Below are 14,887 nucleotides of genomic sequence, written 5' to 3' on the forward strand. Positions count from 1 at the left end.
TATATATAATAGGATCCTGCTGTGTAGAACCTGCTGTGTGAACCCTCCTGCCGCAGCCCCCAGAGTACTGGGATCACAGATGTGGCCACACACCAACTTCCTTCTCCTGTATGTGAACAGTAGTTTTCCCTCCTTTCCCTTTTACTGTTGTTTGCGCTGAGCCTACCTGTCACGGAAAGGTTTCTAGTTTGGTGTTTCTCTGGCATGTCTCCGATGAAGCTCATGCCGTCTGACCAGAATGGGCCTAGTTTCCTTCCCCTGCACAGCCAGTTCTAATTTCATCTCATTTAGCCCTCATTTCAGGGTCTGTCTTGGCGTACAGTAACATAGAAGGCTAACTTTCTTTTTTCCCCATTTATCAGTATATTTCAGTATAACGAATCCAATAATCCATCCTTTTCTCGGTTCATTCATCTTAATTTTTATCAAGCAGGCAATGATCAGAAGCAAACAACACAGAGTCGGCCTCTGCAACGTGAGTAAACCAAAGCGGTCTTGTCTTACCAGAGCTCCCCAGGGAGAATCAGCAAGCCAAGACTGCCCGGAGGGAGCGGCCGCTCAACTCCACGTCATCTGAAGATGTCTGGAAGAACTACTCCTTAGACGACCTGGAAAAGACCTTTTGTCAAGAGGTGAGAGCCAACGTGTCACCACAGGCAAGCTGATAGCCACAGGAGCCATCTCCTCTGGGTGTCATTCTGAAATGTGGCTCCCCCAACACCCCTCAGACTGCCAGGGCTTCTCCTCAGGATGCACGGATGGTGCTGACAGGGGCAAAGCTAATTTTGTATGTACGTGTGGGGTGTGAAAGTGGTTGTGTGTAGGTGTGGGGTGTGAAAGTGGCCGTGTGTAGGTGTGGGGTGTGAAAGTGGTCGTGTGTAGGTGTGTGGTGTGAATGTGGGCGTGTGTACATGTGGGGTGTGAGGGTGGCCATGTGTAGGTGTGGGGTGTGAAAGTGTGTATAGGTTGAGGTGTGAATGTGGGGGTATGTAGGTGTGGTGTGTGAATGTGGGGGGTGTAGGTGTGAGGTGTGAATGTGGGCGTGTATAGGTGGGGTGTGAATGTGGGGATGTGTAGGTGTGTGGTGTGAATGTGGGCGTGTATAGGTGTGGGGTGTGAATGTGGGGGTGTATAGGTGTGGGATATGAATGTGGGCATGTGTAGGTGGTGTGAATTTGGGTGTGTGTGGGAGAGTATGATTTGGGGTGTGTGGGTGTGGGGTATGAACAGAGGTGTGAGGTATGAATGTAGGGGGTGGGGTGTAAATATGGGGTATATATAGATGTGGGGTGTGAAGTGGAGTATATAGGTTTGGGGTATGAATATGAGGGTGTGTAGGTGTGGGGTGTGAATGTGGAAGGTGGTGCGTGTATGGTGTATATATCTAATGTTGTGTGTTTGCTGTATGTACATGTGTGTACTTGTGCACAAGCCTGTGAGTGCTTGCGGAAGCTGTGAGTGATGGCTGTCTTACTCTGTTGCTTCCTGTTTATTTTTGTGATAGGGTTTGTCTCTGGACCTGAAGCGCTCCATCTTGGCTAGGTTGGCTGATGGGTGAGAATCTCAGGATCTGCCTGTCACCAGCTGCAGACACAGTGGTTGCAGGCACACATGGCCATGCTCAAGGGAGTGGGGGATTTGAACTCAGGTCCTCTTACATTTATAATCACTTTTAACCACTGAGTCATCTCTGGAGCCCGAAAGTTAATTTGAAGTGTGTCCTCTGTGCTACTCACAGGCTAACTTAAAATAAAATACAAAACCATATAAAGAAATGGTACAACTTGGACGTGTGGCTGAGTGGGGGTTGGTCATTTGTGAATACACAGAGAGACCTCTTCTTCTAACCTTGGATTGGGGGTTGGTCATTATCTCTTATCTCTATATTTAGATTGTATATATGTCTCTTGAAAAATTAAAATTGAGGGATTTCTCCTACTGCATTTAAATACCTTGTGAAGGTGTAGCAGTTGGCACAGTAGAGAGCTGGTGTGGCCATGGGCAGTGATCATGGGTTAGGAAGACCATTGCCAATGAGTCAAGCTGTGTCCGTGAGTTCAGCCTGTTGTTCTGGTGTCATTCCTGGTACTGTGAGAAATGCCCTGATAGGAAGCATCTTGGGAGGAAGAGGTTTATTTCACCTCATAGTTGCAGTCCGTCATTGTGGGGAAGTCAAGGCAGGAACTTCATGCGGGTAGTCACATCATGTCCGCAGTTACGAGCAGAGAGAAATGCAGTCATGATGCTCACTTGTACTCAGCCTTCTCTTCACTCATACTCAGTTCAGGACGCCCTGCCTAGGGGATGGTGCTGCCTACACTGGGCTGAGTCATCCTGTATTAACTTAAGACAATCTCCCACAGACAGGCCGACCTGATAGAGACAGTTCCTCACCGAGTGACTGTAGGTTGGGTCAGGTTGACAGTTAAAGCTAGACATCACTCATACAGCACAAGGCATTTCAGGGAAGCACGGCATGGGCAGATGGTGAGCTGGTAGTGGTGAAATTATCATTGAGCTCATCTGTCAGCCAGACATTTTTGGAGGCAAACTTTTACCCCTCACCAAAACCGATTTCTACACAGAGCAACTATTATAATCTGGAATGAACAATGTGGACAAAAAGTGTTGTTTTTTTTTTTTTTTTTTTTTTGTGGTACTGGGCATCAGACCATGCTGAGCAAGCCCTCTACCACCAAACTGCAGCTGCAGCCCCAGCCAGTGGAACAATTGCAAGTTTGAAATCAAGGTATCTTTTGAGTATGGAGTAAAGCCTAAAAGCTGTGAGGAAAAGGACCGAGTTTGACAGCATGGAAATTTCAAAAAGTCTTTTGTGCAGTAAAACTTCATACGAACATGAGATCAGCTTGGCACATGTGAGGACGTAAATGACAGATGGATAGTAACTGTGTCTTAAGAATGTTTTTTAAATTTTTGTTTATATGTATGTGTTAGCACGTGTGTCTGTGCATGTCTGTGCACCTGTGTGTGGGTACCTAAGAAGGCCAGAAGTGGGCACTGGATTCCCTGGAGCTGAAGTTACAGGTGGTTGTGAGCTGCCCAGTGTGGGAACTGAACTCAGATCCTCTGCCAGAGTACAAGTGTTCCTAGCCTCTGCGCCATCCCTCCAGCCTCGATAACTGTTTCTAATATACACAGAATTGTGCAAGTTATTAACGTGGACTTTTCGGTAGGAAAACTAGTGAAGAAACACTGACAAAGCATTGGTGAAAAGAACTGAGAAAGGACACATTCGTATCTACTGCTAAACTGGCACAGCTTGCTTTCCCTTCTTGGCAAATAATCCCAAAATATAGAACCCTCACTAGAGAGTGTGTGAACTGTTCTGGAAACACATGCAGGAACCAGGAAGTCACCCAGAGTCCCACCCAGAGCAGCCCAAGCTGCATTTGGTGACCCCCGTTCGTGTTCTTCCTTGTTTGTGGGTAGAAAGACGACTGTGTTCACAAGCAGTGATAGAAAGGGTTTTCTAAGATGACCTTTGATGGCCATTGTGGTGCCACGCTGGGGATGCCGAGGCAGGGGGATGTGAGTTCCAGGCCAACCTGGACCACACAGCAAGGCCTTGTCTCAAAAGAAAAACAAAACAGTCTTTAAAAACATACACTTTTAATTTAAATGTCTTTGATTTTTACCAGGAGTAAAGCAAGCCTCAATGTCATATGACATCATGATTAGCCCTGTTCATGGGGTGTCCCACACCAGGTTAAATCCCTGGTGCCTGGAATTACCAACTGAATCTCTACATGACAGGCGCTGGCTGTGTGTGGATCTCCAGGTGAGAGGGCCACAGCAGGAGGAGGGTACACAACTTGCCTGGCAGTCCAGGCAGTGTGGCTCTGGGTCCCAGCTGTCACTACCCCTTCAGTATTGTCAATCACAAGTGACAGGAAGACACCCCGGAACTTTGCATGTCTGTTTCCCACACAACATATTAAGTCCCTGAAGGGACATTAGCACAATGAGGGGGATGGAGAAAAGCAGGCAGAGCTGAAGAGGTGGTGATGCTTTTGAAGGGGCTGGCTCGCTGCCGTGGGACTTGATGACAAGTGACAAGTGACTGACACTTGCTGTGTTTCTCCTGCCCAGCCCCCACACCACAGATTTTGCTGTCTATATTGTGTTCTTAGAGTTGGTAATATTTATATTATGTACAGTTATGGTAATCCCCCAGACGTCTGGCCTTTGTTTCATACCCAGATATGTTTGGTGGCCACCAGGGGAGTTCAGTGCTTTTGGCATTTCTGCTTTGTATTCTGATTTAGTTTTTGCTTGGCTGGATTTCGCTGTCTGGTAATTTCCTCAAGAAAGGCTCATGGACGCTCTGCTCCTCTGTGTCCACACCGAGGAAACCATGTGCCTGGTCTGGCTGCGTGTGATGATACTGTGTGTCCATGGATGCTCTGCTCCTCTGTGTCCACACCAAGGAGACCATGTGTCAGGTCTGGCTGAGCGTGACAATACTGTGCTTTGATTTCATCATAACAGAGTGAGTGTTCTTCCCACGTTTTCTGGGCCCTGCTGTGCTGTGAGGAATCTGCAGTCATCCCAATGGCTCTCTTGCAGCTGATTTGGGTGTTCCCAAATCTGTTCTTAAGTGTTGACCCTTGAAATGTGAAAAGTAAAGCTGAGCCTTGTCCTAACTTGGCACATTTTGATGTCACTTCTTGGAACATGGGTGTATTTTTTTTTTTTTTTTTTTTTTTTTTTTTTTTTTTTTGCTGTCTAGCTTCAGGGTTTTACTGAGTCTGCAGATATCTTGGGTCATAACACAAAACCACACATGCCTTGTCCCTCCCTCTTCTCCTCCCAGTCCTGCCCTCTTCCCCAGCCCCACTCCTTCAGTACGATTCCCAGGTGTCCTTGTATTGGGTCGTCTTTGCCCTGATGGCCCGATGTTTCCTGCTCCAGGTTGCACTAACCCCTTTGTATTGACATTTCTCTGCTTTGAGATCCTTTCAAGCCCCTTAGTGCTTGTCTGATTGCCACTTCATTTGTTGTTTTGTTCTTGTTTTTCTGAGACAGGGATTCTCTGTGTAGCTCTGACTATTCTGGAAGAAGTGTGTTGGCACAGTTGCAAAGCCCTCTGTTTTTACCCTGTTTGTACGTAGGCTATGATCCACCCAAGTTAAGCTGCAGCTGCATTAGCACCTTCCAGATGTAGAGTCTTCTGTCATCACCTCCCTCTGCACAGTGTCTGCCGCCTCCCCGCACACTGTCATCACCCTCTTCCCCCACCCCCACCCCCGCATGGTGCCATTGTCACCTCCCCTACAGTGTCTCATCATGTGGGTCTCCTACAAAGCCTCTGTGTTACCTCCCCCTACAGTGTGTGTCACCTTCCCCGGCATAGTATGTCATCACCATCCCTGCAATGTCTGCGTCACCTCCCCCTGCAGTGTCTGTCACCTCCCCTGCACATTGTCTGTGTCACCTCCCCTTGCAACGGTGTTGCCTTCCCCTACTCAGGGTCTGTTATCACCGCTCTTTGTGTAGTGTGTGTGTCACCTCCCCTTGGACAGTGTTTGTCAGCTCTCCTGCAGTGTCTGTGTCGTCGTCACCTCACACAGTGTCTGTCCTCTGAGCACTGTAGAACACATGTTCTCCTGTGGTTGCACTGGGGTTGTGTCACTAGGTCCCACTATAAATGTGTACTTGCATAGCTTGTGGCACATGGTGCTATGTGTCCTGGAAATGCCATCGAGGGATGGAGTTACTGTCAGTTGATGCTCTAGAACATGGTTCTGTTTTAACTGAAGCATCACCCTGTTTTCCACGATCGCTTGCACACTCACCATGAGCATATGGAGTTCTGTTCCACAAACCACCCTACCTGACACGGTTAGACTTGCTCATATTGGCCTGTCTGATTCAGTCTCCCCTGGGAATTTGAAGGTCGTTAGTCTTTTTGCTAAGGCATAGAACATCATTTTATATTTTGAGACTTTTGCCTAGAATATATGTTTCCTGTATATCTACTTTTAGATATGTCAAGAGGCACATACCAAATCTGTGTTGCCCTCTGGGTCACTATTAGTGAGCAAAGCTAGCCTAAGTGCTTCTGTTTTGAAGTCCTCTAGCCCTGGTGGAGGAGAAGGATGAGAGAGAACACACACTGCTGAAAAACACAGCCTTGAGTGCAGAGACAGAAAAGGGCGGGGTGCTGGGGAGAGAGGGTGGAGTCTCATTGAGATGGGCATAGGAAGGTTTTCATAGAGCCACTTGAGTCAAGATGGAAGCTGGCTGTAACTCTTGCTGGCCCATCAGTAATGTCATGGCAAGCAAGCCGTTTGTTACCCCAAAGACCAACACTGGTGTACGCTAATTCTTAGGAAAATGTTTCAAACATGCCATTGCTAAGTGATGAAAGCCTCTGTCCAGCCTGAGAGTGTAGCATGTTTGCCGTTTGTAAAATCATTTCTGTAGTTAGGACTGCATTGGGAGCCTCCAGAGCATAGAGCTGGGAGTGTGAGATGTCCCATGCCTCTAGTTCCTTTGTGTGGTGTGCTGAATTGCTTGTATTTTTCTTACACAAAACCTTAACATTTTGAGTAAACAGTGAGGGTTGTTGTGGTGGTGGTGGTGGTGCTGGTGTTTTTTGTTTCTACGTCACTCACTCATTTTCGAGAAGCTCCTAGTCACGGCAGAGCATGTTCTGGAAAGCCTTCTAGAAGCCTACAGGCCTCTGATATGTTAAGATGGATTCTGTTAGCTGGGTGGTAGCTTGAGGCTTTAATCCTCAATCTCCAGAGGTAGAGATAGGCAGATCTGGTCTATGTAGTGAGTTCTGGATCAGTCATGGCTATATAGTGAGTGAGACCCAGTTTCAGGAAGAAAAGAATAGGTTTTATTAGCCCAGTAAATAAATGGAGACTGCACACCACATGGCACTCTAGCTTCTCTGGGTGAGTCTCCCCCGCCAGGACTCATATGAAGCTTGCTCTCATGGAAGAAGTAGGTGAGGTTACTGAAGTTTTTTATTAATTTTTTCTTGGAAGCTTAGCCCCACCCCTCCCTTTCTTCCTTCCTTCCTTCCTTCCTTCCTTCCTTCCTTCCTTCCTTCCTTTCTTTCTTTTTTGATTTTGTTTTGTTTTTGATATAGTTTTTCTATATAGCTTTGGAGCCTGCCTGGAACCCACTCTGTAGACCAGGCTGGCCTCAAACTCAAAGAGATCTGCCTGCCTCTGCCTCCTGAGTGCTGGGATTAAAGGTGTGTGCTTCCACCACCTGACTACTTTAGGCCCTTTCTAAGAGATTTGGAATTCTAAAATTTATCTCTGTGTGTGTGTATGCATGCACATGTGCACGTGTGTGTATATGTGTGTGTGTGCATGTGTGTGTGTGCATGTGTGAGTGTGTGTGCGTGTGTGTGTGTGTGTGTGTGTGTGTGTGTGTGTGTGTGTGTGTGTGTGAAGTTAGAGGGCAACCTTTGGGAGCTGGTTCTCCCCTCCACCATATTGACTCTGTATATTCCAGGCTCTCTGACCAGTCTTCCCACCTCTGTAGGAGTGCAGGAATTACAAGCACATGCCACAGAGTCTGCAGAGCTCTTTATGTGGGTCTTGTGCATCCCCTTAATCCCTCCAAGGATTTTCATGATCCTGACCACAGCTGTGTCTGCTCAGGAGCATTTTCCAAACCTACTTCTTCTTCCCTGGGTAGATGGAGCCTCCTGTACACGTGTGTCCATTTCCAGACACCTGTAGAGAAAGCTGCCTCTTACGCCAAATTGATGGTTATTCTATTTTCAATTTAGCAGGAAAAACTGAATTCAGACAAACTGAGATGGTTGAAAATAAATATAGTGATCAGCTAATAATAAATAGCAGTGTTCCATAAATGATAACCGGTGCCCACAGGGTTTTTATGAGTCACGAGGACCAGCTTTGAACCAACCTCTTGCATCCTCAGAGTCTCAGGAGAAAGCTGGTTTGCTCCTTTATAATCATCCCCCTTTTAAAACCATGATTTATGAGGTGTCCAGTGTCTATTATGTTTATATAATCCTTATATTAATCAATTTCCACGCCACAAAAGCAACTTCTCTTTTTAATGAAATGCTCCCAGCTTGCAAATCTGCTGGCTTGACTTATCAGGAGTGCATGGCGTGGGCTCTCGGTAGGGAACACTGCAAGTGTATTAAGATGCACCACACTGGCAGAGCCGCACAGTATTTTTAGTGCTGCAGTCGGAGGTAAAGCCGCCATCGTCCTTGCCGTCCCTCCCTGAGAAGCTTGTCAGCTGCAAGCAGGGTGTTGTTTGTCGTGGGCTCATCCATTAAACATTTGGGGTTCAGTACACGCCACAGTAACCTTTTTGATCAGCTTTCGGAGATGGGAATGTGGGGAGGTTTCGGTTTAAAAAGAAAAACAAAAGTGCCATGGTTGCATGGCTCCAGGATGTTGACTTGACTGAGTGCCGCACCCGAATTTTAATTCCTTGCAGCTTTCAAAGTCTTATGAAAAGATCGAGAAAGCCCTGAGCGCAGGAGACCCTTCCAAAGGTGGCTACGTCTCGCTGAATTACCTGAAGGTTGTCCTTGACACCTTCGTATACCGGTTACCGAGAAAGATTTTTATCCAGTTAATGAAAAGGTAAGAATCCGATTGTTTCTTGACAGGTTCCCCCCAGACATCAGCCAAGACAACACAGAAGAACCTCGTTTATTTTTTATTTAGTGCTTTAAACTTGGTGCCACCGAGATTTCCCCACATAATCAAAGGCAAAGAGAAAGCCCTACAAATCCACTCCCAAGCTCAATCCCCAGCTTTGAGGGCCCCCAGGTGCCTGCTGGTCACTACCTTTGTGCCTCTGCTCATTTGCCTCAACTCCGGCGTCTGAGAAACATCGGGCCTCTCATTTCCAGGTGCCTCCAAAAGATGCACATCCTTTATCTCGAAGACAGACAGTCTCCAGACAGGACAGAATTGTCACTTACTAAGTACTGTCTGTCCAGGGTTCGAGTACAGCCGCTGCAGTTTCGAAGAGTCAGAATGTAAATCTTCCCGCACATCGCCACTTGCGGCTCGCCTCACATCTTAGATCTCTGTCGCTGTGATAAAACAGTGTGGCCAAAAGCAACTAGGGGGAGGAAAGCGTTTATTTCATCTTAAGGTCACACTCCATCACTGCAGGAAGTCAAGGCAGAAACTAAGGCAGCGGCCATGGTCCTCAAGGTGGTCTCAGTCTGCTTTCTTATTGCTCCCAGAACCACCAGCCTAGGGGTGATGCTACCCACAGTGATCTGGGTCCTCCTACGTCAATCAAGAAAATGCCCCGCAAGCTTGCCCACAGGGCAGTCTGGTGGGGGTATTTTCTCAATTAAAGTTCATTCATCCAAAATGACTCTAGCTTGTGTTAACTTTACATAATACCAGCAAGCACACCTTGATTGCCTGTTCATCTGCAGGCTGCCTTCCACCTGTTCCTTTTATACAAGGCTAGATTAAATGTTCCTTGGAGTTTTCCTCCAGCCTGGATTTGGTTGTTATAACCCACAGCACCATTTCCTAAGGTCCCCTTCCGTCCTGCAGCCCCCCAGCTGCCCTAAACTGGCACCTCTGAGGACCATGGCTGTGGCTTTTTATCTGCTTCAGGGAATACTACTCCACAGACTGGTGAGATGTGTGGGCTGCCTGTTTCCCTGTCCATGTTAGCTGTCACTGTCAATCACACGTAGATCCCATAGTTCCCTAGAGATGGTACCATGGTAATATTCTGTTTGTTCTTCTGCCATGTTGCGATGCTTCTGTGATGAGGGTGTGCCATCTCCACAGTTAGATAAGAAAGTCGGGGACTAGGGAGACAGCTCAGTGTGTAAAGCACTTGCAGCACAAGTGTGAGGACCTGAGTTCAGATCCCCAGAACCCACATACAGCTGGACTTGGGAGCATGCATCTGTGACCCAGCACTGATATGGTGGGATGGGAGGACACGGGTCCTGTGAAACTCCCAGACTGTATGCAGATGTGAGCAGGAGGCTGTCTCCAACAAGGTGGAAGGTGAGAAGTGGCACAGAAGTCCTGTGACCTCCACATGGGTGCACAGCCTGCTCACACCCCACACAAATCCAAACAAGACAACAGTAACAAAACCAAGTACAATCTGCAAAGAAACGCTGTTGCTTGCCTTTCTGTGGCTGCTTTTCAAATAAGGAGTTGGTTCACCAGACTTGTCCACAGAGAACAATGGGAATCTTTTCCTTCCTTCCTTCCTTCCTTCCTTCCTTCCTTCCTTCCTTCCTTCCTTCCTTCTTCCTTCCTTCCTTCCTTCCTTCCTGTTTGGTTTCTTTTTGTTTTGTTATTTCAAGACAGGGTTTTATTCTCTAGCTTTGGAGCCTATCCTGGAACTCACTCTGTAAGACCAGGCTGGCCTTGAACTCACAGAGATAGACCTGCTTCTGCCTCCCGAGTTCTGGGATTAAAGGTGTGCACCACCATCACCCAGTTCCTAATAACCTCTTCTTAATTATTACAAATTCTCAAATTTAAATGTATTTCATACGTTCTATTTCATTATAGTTATCCCTCCCACTCCGTCTTCCTCTCTTTCCTTCTTCCCCTTGTTAATGTTCTCAGACAGGGTCTCACCCTGTAGCTTACACTGGCCTTGAACTTGAAACCTGGAAGCTGCACCATCAGGCCCAGCTTGTTACAGTCCTACTTGCTGAGACTCCATTGTTCCTCTTGGCTGGTGGGACTTTTTCACACTGGTGCCCGCATCTTGTTACTGGGGCTGTTTTGGTCTCTGAGAGCCTTTTTGCTTTCTGATATGATAAAATGCTCAGTCTCTTCTACTCCTTGCCTGACACCAGGATTGGCCATTCAGGGGAGTGTGGCATGCAGAGACAAAAATACTGCTCAGAAATAGTCTTGTTTTCTCGGCCATGTCACACAGAGTGCCTTCCTTCAGGGCAGTGAGGCAGAAGCTGATGGAAAGTGTCCTGAGGAAGTATAGGCACACTGACTTGAGGGGCTGGGTTCATTCAGGGGCACTCTGGTGGCACTGTGCATGGCAGAGGGGAACCCCCACTGAGGATTTCCAAAGCAAGTAGCACATTGATCCCAGGGAGTGGCTCAATGACTCAGAAAACAGCTCTGTTGGCAACCAACTTTAGGACTTATTTCTAGGATATCTGGAGGCCATATAGAGCCCCTTCTCAGTCTCAAAATCCATAATAGTAATTTAATAGGAATAATGGAAACAGCTAGAAGATGCCCCTCCCCCTCACCCCACGCTCTCCCTCACACACATAAGAAACTTTTGCATTTGTAGTCAGGTACACCCACAGTATTGCTTTGATTTTAAAAATAGAAATGACTGTCTTAGACACCTTTCCTATTGGCTTCATATTCTTGGAAATTATCATTTCAATGAATGCATGAAATGTCATTCTGCTAACATTTACCAAGTGCCTTCCTCTGCCAGACACGGTGGTAGGTGCTAAAAATGATGAAATAGACAATGAATAGATCCCAGCTGGGGTGACCTGCCAAGTGATGAGTACCATAGGCACATAGAATGAGTATGTTAGAGATGCAGATGGCCGCCATGTTCTCTTGGTAGGGCCTCTTCTTCAGGGACCCGGAGTTCTCTGAGGCCTTTTTTGGTATTCACCCAGAATTCCCAGAAACAAGAGCAAAGTGAATGCCCCAGTGCCTGCATCATCATGATTTATGTATGGGTAGAGCATCTCCAGTCTGAAAATCCAAATTCTGGACTATGGAGACAGCTCAGTGGGTAAAGGTACTTGATGCTCAAGCCTGATTGACCTGCATTCATTCCCTAGAGCCCACCTACAGGTGGGCAGAGAGAACTAGCTCTGCAAGATTGCCCTTTGACCTCCATACATGCCCTGAGGCACACCCCTACCCCACATATACAATAATAAATTTTAGAAAGAAAATCCACATTTTGAAGTGATTCTGAATTTGAAACTTTCTGAGCTTTGACGTGATGTCCGAGGGTCCCAGTCATAATGCAGGCTAACAGAACCATGCCGTGTAGCCTTAGGTCTGTCTGTGTCCTGTAGCTTCAAGTCTGTAAGTGTGTATGAAACACATGGACAGTTTGTGTTTAGACTTGAGGTCCCTCCCCAGTATTCCCAAACTCTAAACAATCTCAAATCGAACAGCATTTCAGATATGGGACAGCCACCCAGTGTGACACCCACGTCCCTGTGCACAGACCTGAAGGTGTGTGTGTCCACCTCTCAAGAATCATGAATCGCCAGTCTCCTCTAGTGTTGAAACACTGTGGTGCTTTTCTGACTGTGTTTGCCAGGTGGCCTCTACTGGCCAAGTTTTCGAAAAGGTGCTTTTTAGGCAGGATTTCACAGAGTTGCCCCCGCTGGCCTCAGACCCGTGGTCCTCCTGCCTCAGCCTCCTGGACCCTGAAGTGTAGCCATGTACCACTATGCCTAGCTTTCCCAGGCTTTTGTTTTATTTTGTTTTGTTTTTTATCTTCTCTTTTCCTTAGTCGAGTTAATGGGAGTCTTGTTTAACTTTTCAAAACCCCAAGTCTTAGCTTCACAGTCTTTTCTGTCATTTTTTAGACTCAGGCGTATTTCTCCTCTGATCTTTGCTGATGATACCGTGTCTGTTTTTCTTTTTAGTGGTTGTTTTGCTTTTTGGTTTAAGATGAACTTGTTGAAGATTGGAGATAATTCTCTTCTCCTTCCCCACCCCTCTCTCCATGTTCCTGTTGCTAAAATTCCTTCTGGTTCCCCCTTCTCCTGAGGTCCTCAAACAAAGGCAAGATTCTGCCGAAGTTCACTCTGGGGAAACAATGAGTTTATCAGGCTTCCTACAGAGCATAGGTGAGGGTCACTCGCAGGGTGTGGGTGTGCCTACCCCTACCTGCAGCTCTGGGAAAGCCTTTATCCAGCAGGGGTGAGGGTGTCCCCTCCCCGTACAGGTGGAGGAGGCTAGTCTTCCCTGTGCACTCTAGCTCTCCCTGAGGCCGCGCGTGCAGTCAAGGCAGAGTTACCAACAACAGGTGGAAAGGAGCTGGACGCTCAGGTGAGGGTCTCAGAATCTCCCTCCCTCCATCAGGGCGCAAACAGCCAGTCAGCCCAGCTGGGAGGACCTTCTGCAACAGGGTGCTGCTGGACTCCCCAAGACAGTAGCTGTGTGACTCAGAGGATAGGGTTACACAGCAGTTCCAGCACAGGCACGCACATAAGGAAGCCAGAAGGCCGCTTTGGGGAATGGGTTCTCTCCTTAGGCAGGACCTCTCTTGTTCTGGCCACTGCACAGCACGCTGCATACCGGCTGACCTTGCTGTGGGCTGAGGGCACGCATCACCGCGTGGAGTTTCCACCCTAGTGGTGTATGTTGCCATCACGGGCTGTAAGTGTTCCAGTTTCGCTTCCTCTCCCGCATTGCACATTAACGTCATTTTAAATATTGATCATGTATGAGGCACGAAGCGGTGCCCTGTTATTGTCTTAATTTGTCTTTCTGGGGCTGACATTGAGGTTGGCCGCCTCCAGGTGCCAACCTGCTGTGACTCTACCTCCCGTGGTGAGAGTCTTCCTCCTGTCCTAATGGGCTAATGGCCCAAACGGAAGGATTTACAGTGGATTTTATCACCTTCAGGTTTAATTCTTTATAATCATGTATGCATCCAAAGAGAACCTGTCTGTGTGAGAACTCCCCCAGCTTGCTCTTTCCTTTTCATTAACATGATGTTCCAGCGTCTCAAAGTTTGTACTTTAATATAATCAAACACATCCATCTTCTCTTGTTGGATGTCTTCTGTCATTTAGAATTTGTCACTCACCGTTCCTGCCCAGCTTGGGCTAGAAGCTCGCTCTAGCCCATGTCTCATTCCTAAAATTAAACACTTGTAATATAAATTGGATATTTAAATTAAAGTTTTTTCCTAATCGATGATTTATTTTCCTGTTGTTATTTATTAAATTATCGTTTCTTTCCATTGTTTTTAAAATGGCTCACCCATAATTATTTTCCCGTGTGTGTGTGTGTGTGTGTGTGTGTGTCTGCTCGTTGCACAGCAGATGTAGAGGTCATAGGACAACTTGTAGGAGTCAGTCTCCCCTTCCACCACATGAGTTTGGGTCACCAGGCTTGACAGCAAGCCCTGATCCAGCTGGTTTTGATTTGCATACCTTAAATCACAATTTGTTGGAACCTGCATTCCCTGTGCTGTTACATCAGTTTAGATTTCCACTGTGCACAAACATTTCTCAGGAGCCCGTCTGGAATGGTCTATCCACTGAACACAGACAACCCATTCATTTTCCATCATGGCTTTAGAGAGAATGCCGGCTCCCCACACTGCCAGTTATTTGTCCTTAACCCTGTTTCTTCAGTCTAAATGGTGACTGCTAAAGACTCGGGATTAATCCATCATCCCTATAAGGGAAGCCCTGTTGGGTTTTTACCACGAGCTACCCGTGCTTGGGTCTGGGCTAGGAATGGAGTCATGAGTGCCTGTGAGGAGCAGTGCTGGGGTCACGTGGTCCACAGGGTTGTGCCCACATCTCTCTTGCTTTTAGCTGAAGGCATCCTTGACTACTATCTCCCCTGGACTCAGAGCATCATGAGAAACCAGACATAGTCTAAATTTTCTGATCTTACCAGCATGGTCTGTGTTTACCTGGGCAGATCTTGTCTTGCTATGTCTACTAAGCACCCAGTCCTGAGTACTACCCCATTCACAGTCCCCCCACCCCGACAAGATACAAGTGAAAGGCAATAGCATCGGGTGTCTTGGTTAGCAGACTCCCTCCTGCCTAGAGCATCTGCAACCATCTACTGCCCAGCAAAGGTGTTTCCTTATGCGAATAATCAGAATCACTGGACCAACTCAAGCACGTGTCCCCTTGTTTGTGATTGGTGGC

General features: G+C 47.2%; 1 protein-coding gene across 3 annotated transcripts in view; it reads left to right on the plus strand.

Moving 5' to 3' along the window:
- Nucleotides 1–14,887, plus strand: part of Efcab6 (EF-hand calcium binding domain 6) — a 187,472-nt gene that overhangs the window by 86,605 nt on the left and 85,980 nt on the right. For all 3 annotated transcript variants that reach the window (XM_050130560.1, XM_050130566.1, XM_050130573.1), the window contains 2 exons: nt 508–632; nt 8,467–8,615. In XM_050130560.1, coding sequence (XP_049986517.1) covers nt 508–632; nt 8,467–8,615 — 274 coding nt within the window. The remainder of the gene's footprint in view (nt 1–507; nt 633–8,466; nt 8,616–14,887) is intronic.

The sequence above is a fragment of the Alexandromys fortis genome, unplaced genomic scaffold (assembly GCF_014885135.2).
Source record: "Alexandromys fortis isolate MF-2015 unplaced genomic scaffold, M_Fortis_MF-2015_v1.1 scaffold_28, whole genome shotgun sequence".
Lineage (NCBI taxonomy): Eukaryota > Metazoa > Chordata > Mammalia > Rodentia > Cricetidae > Alexandromys > Alexandromys fortis.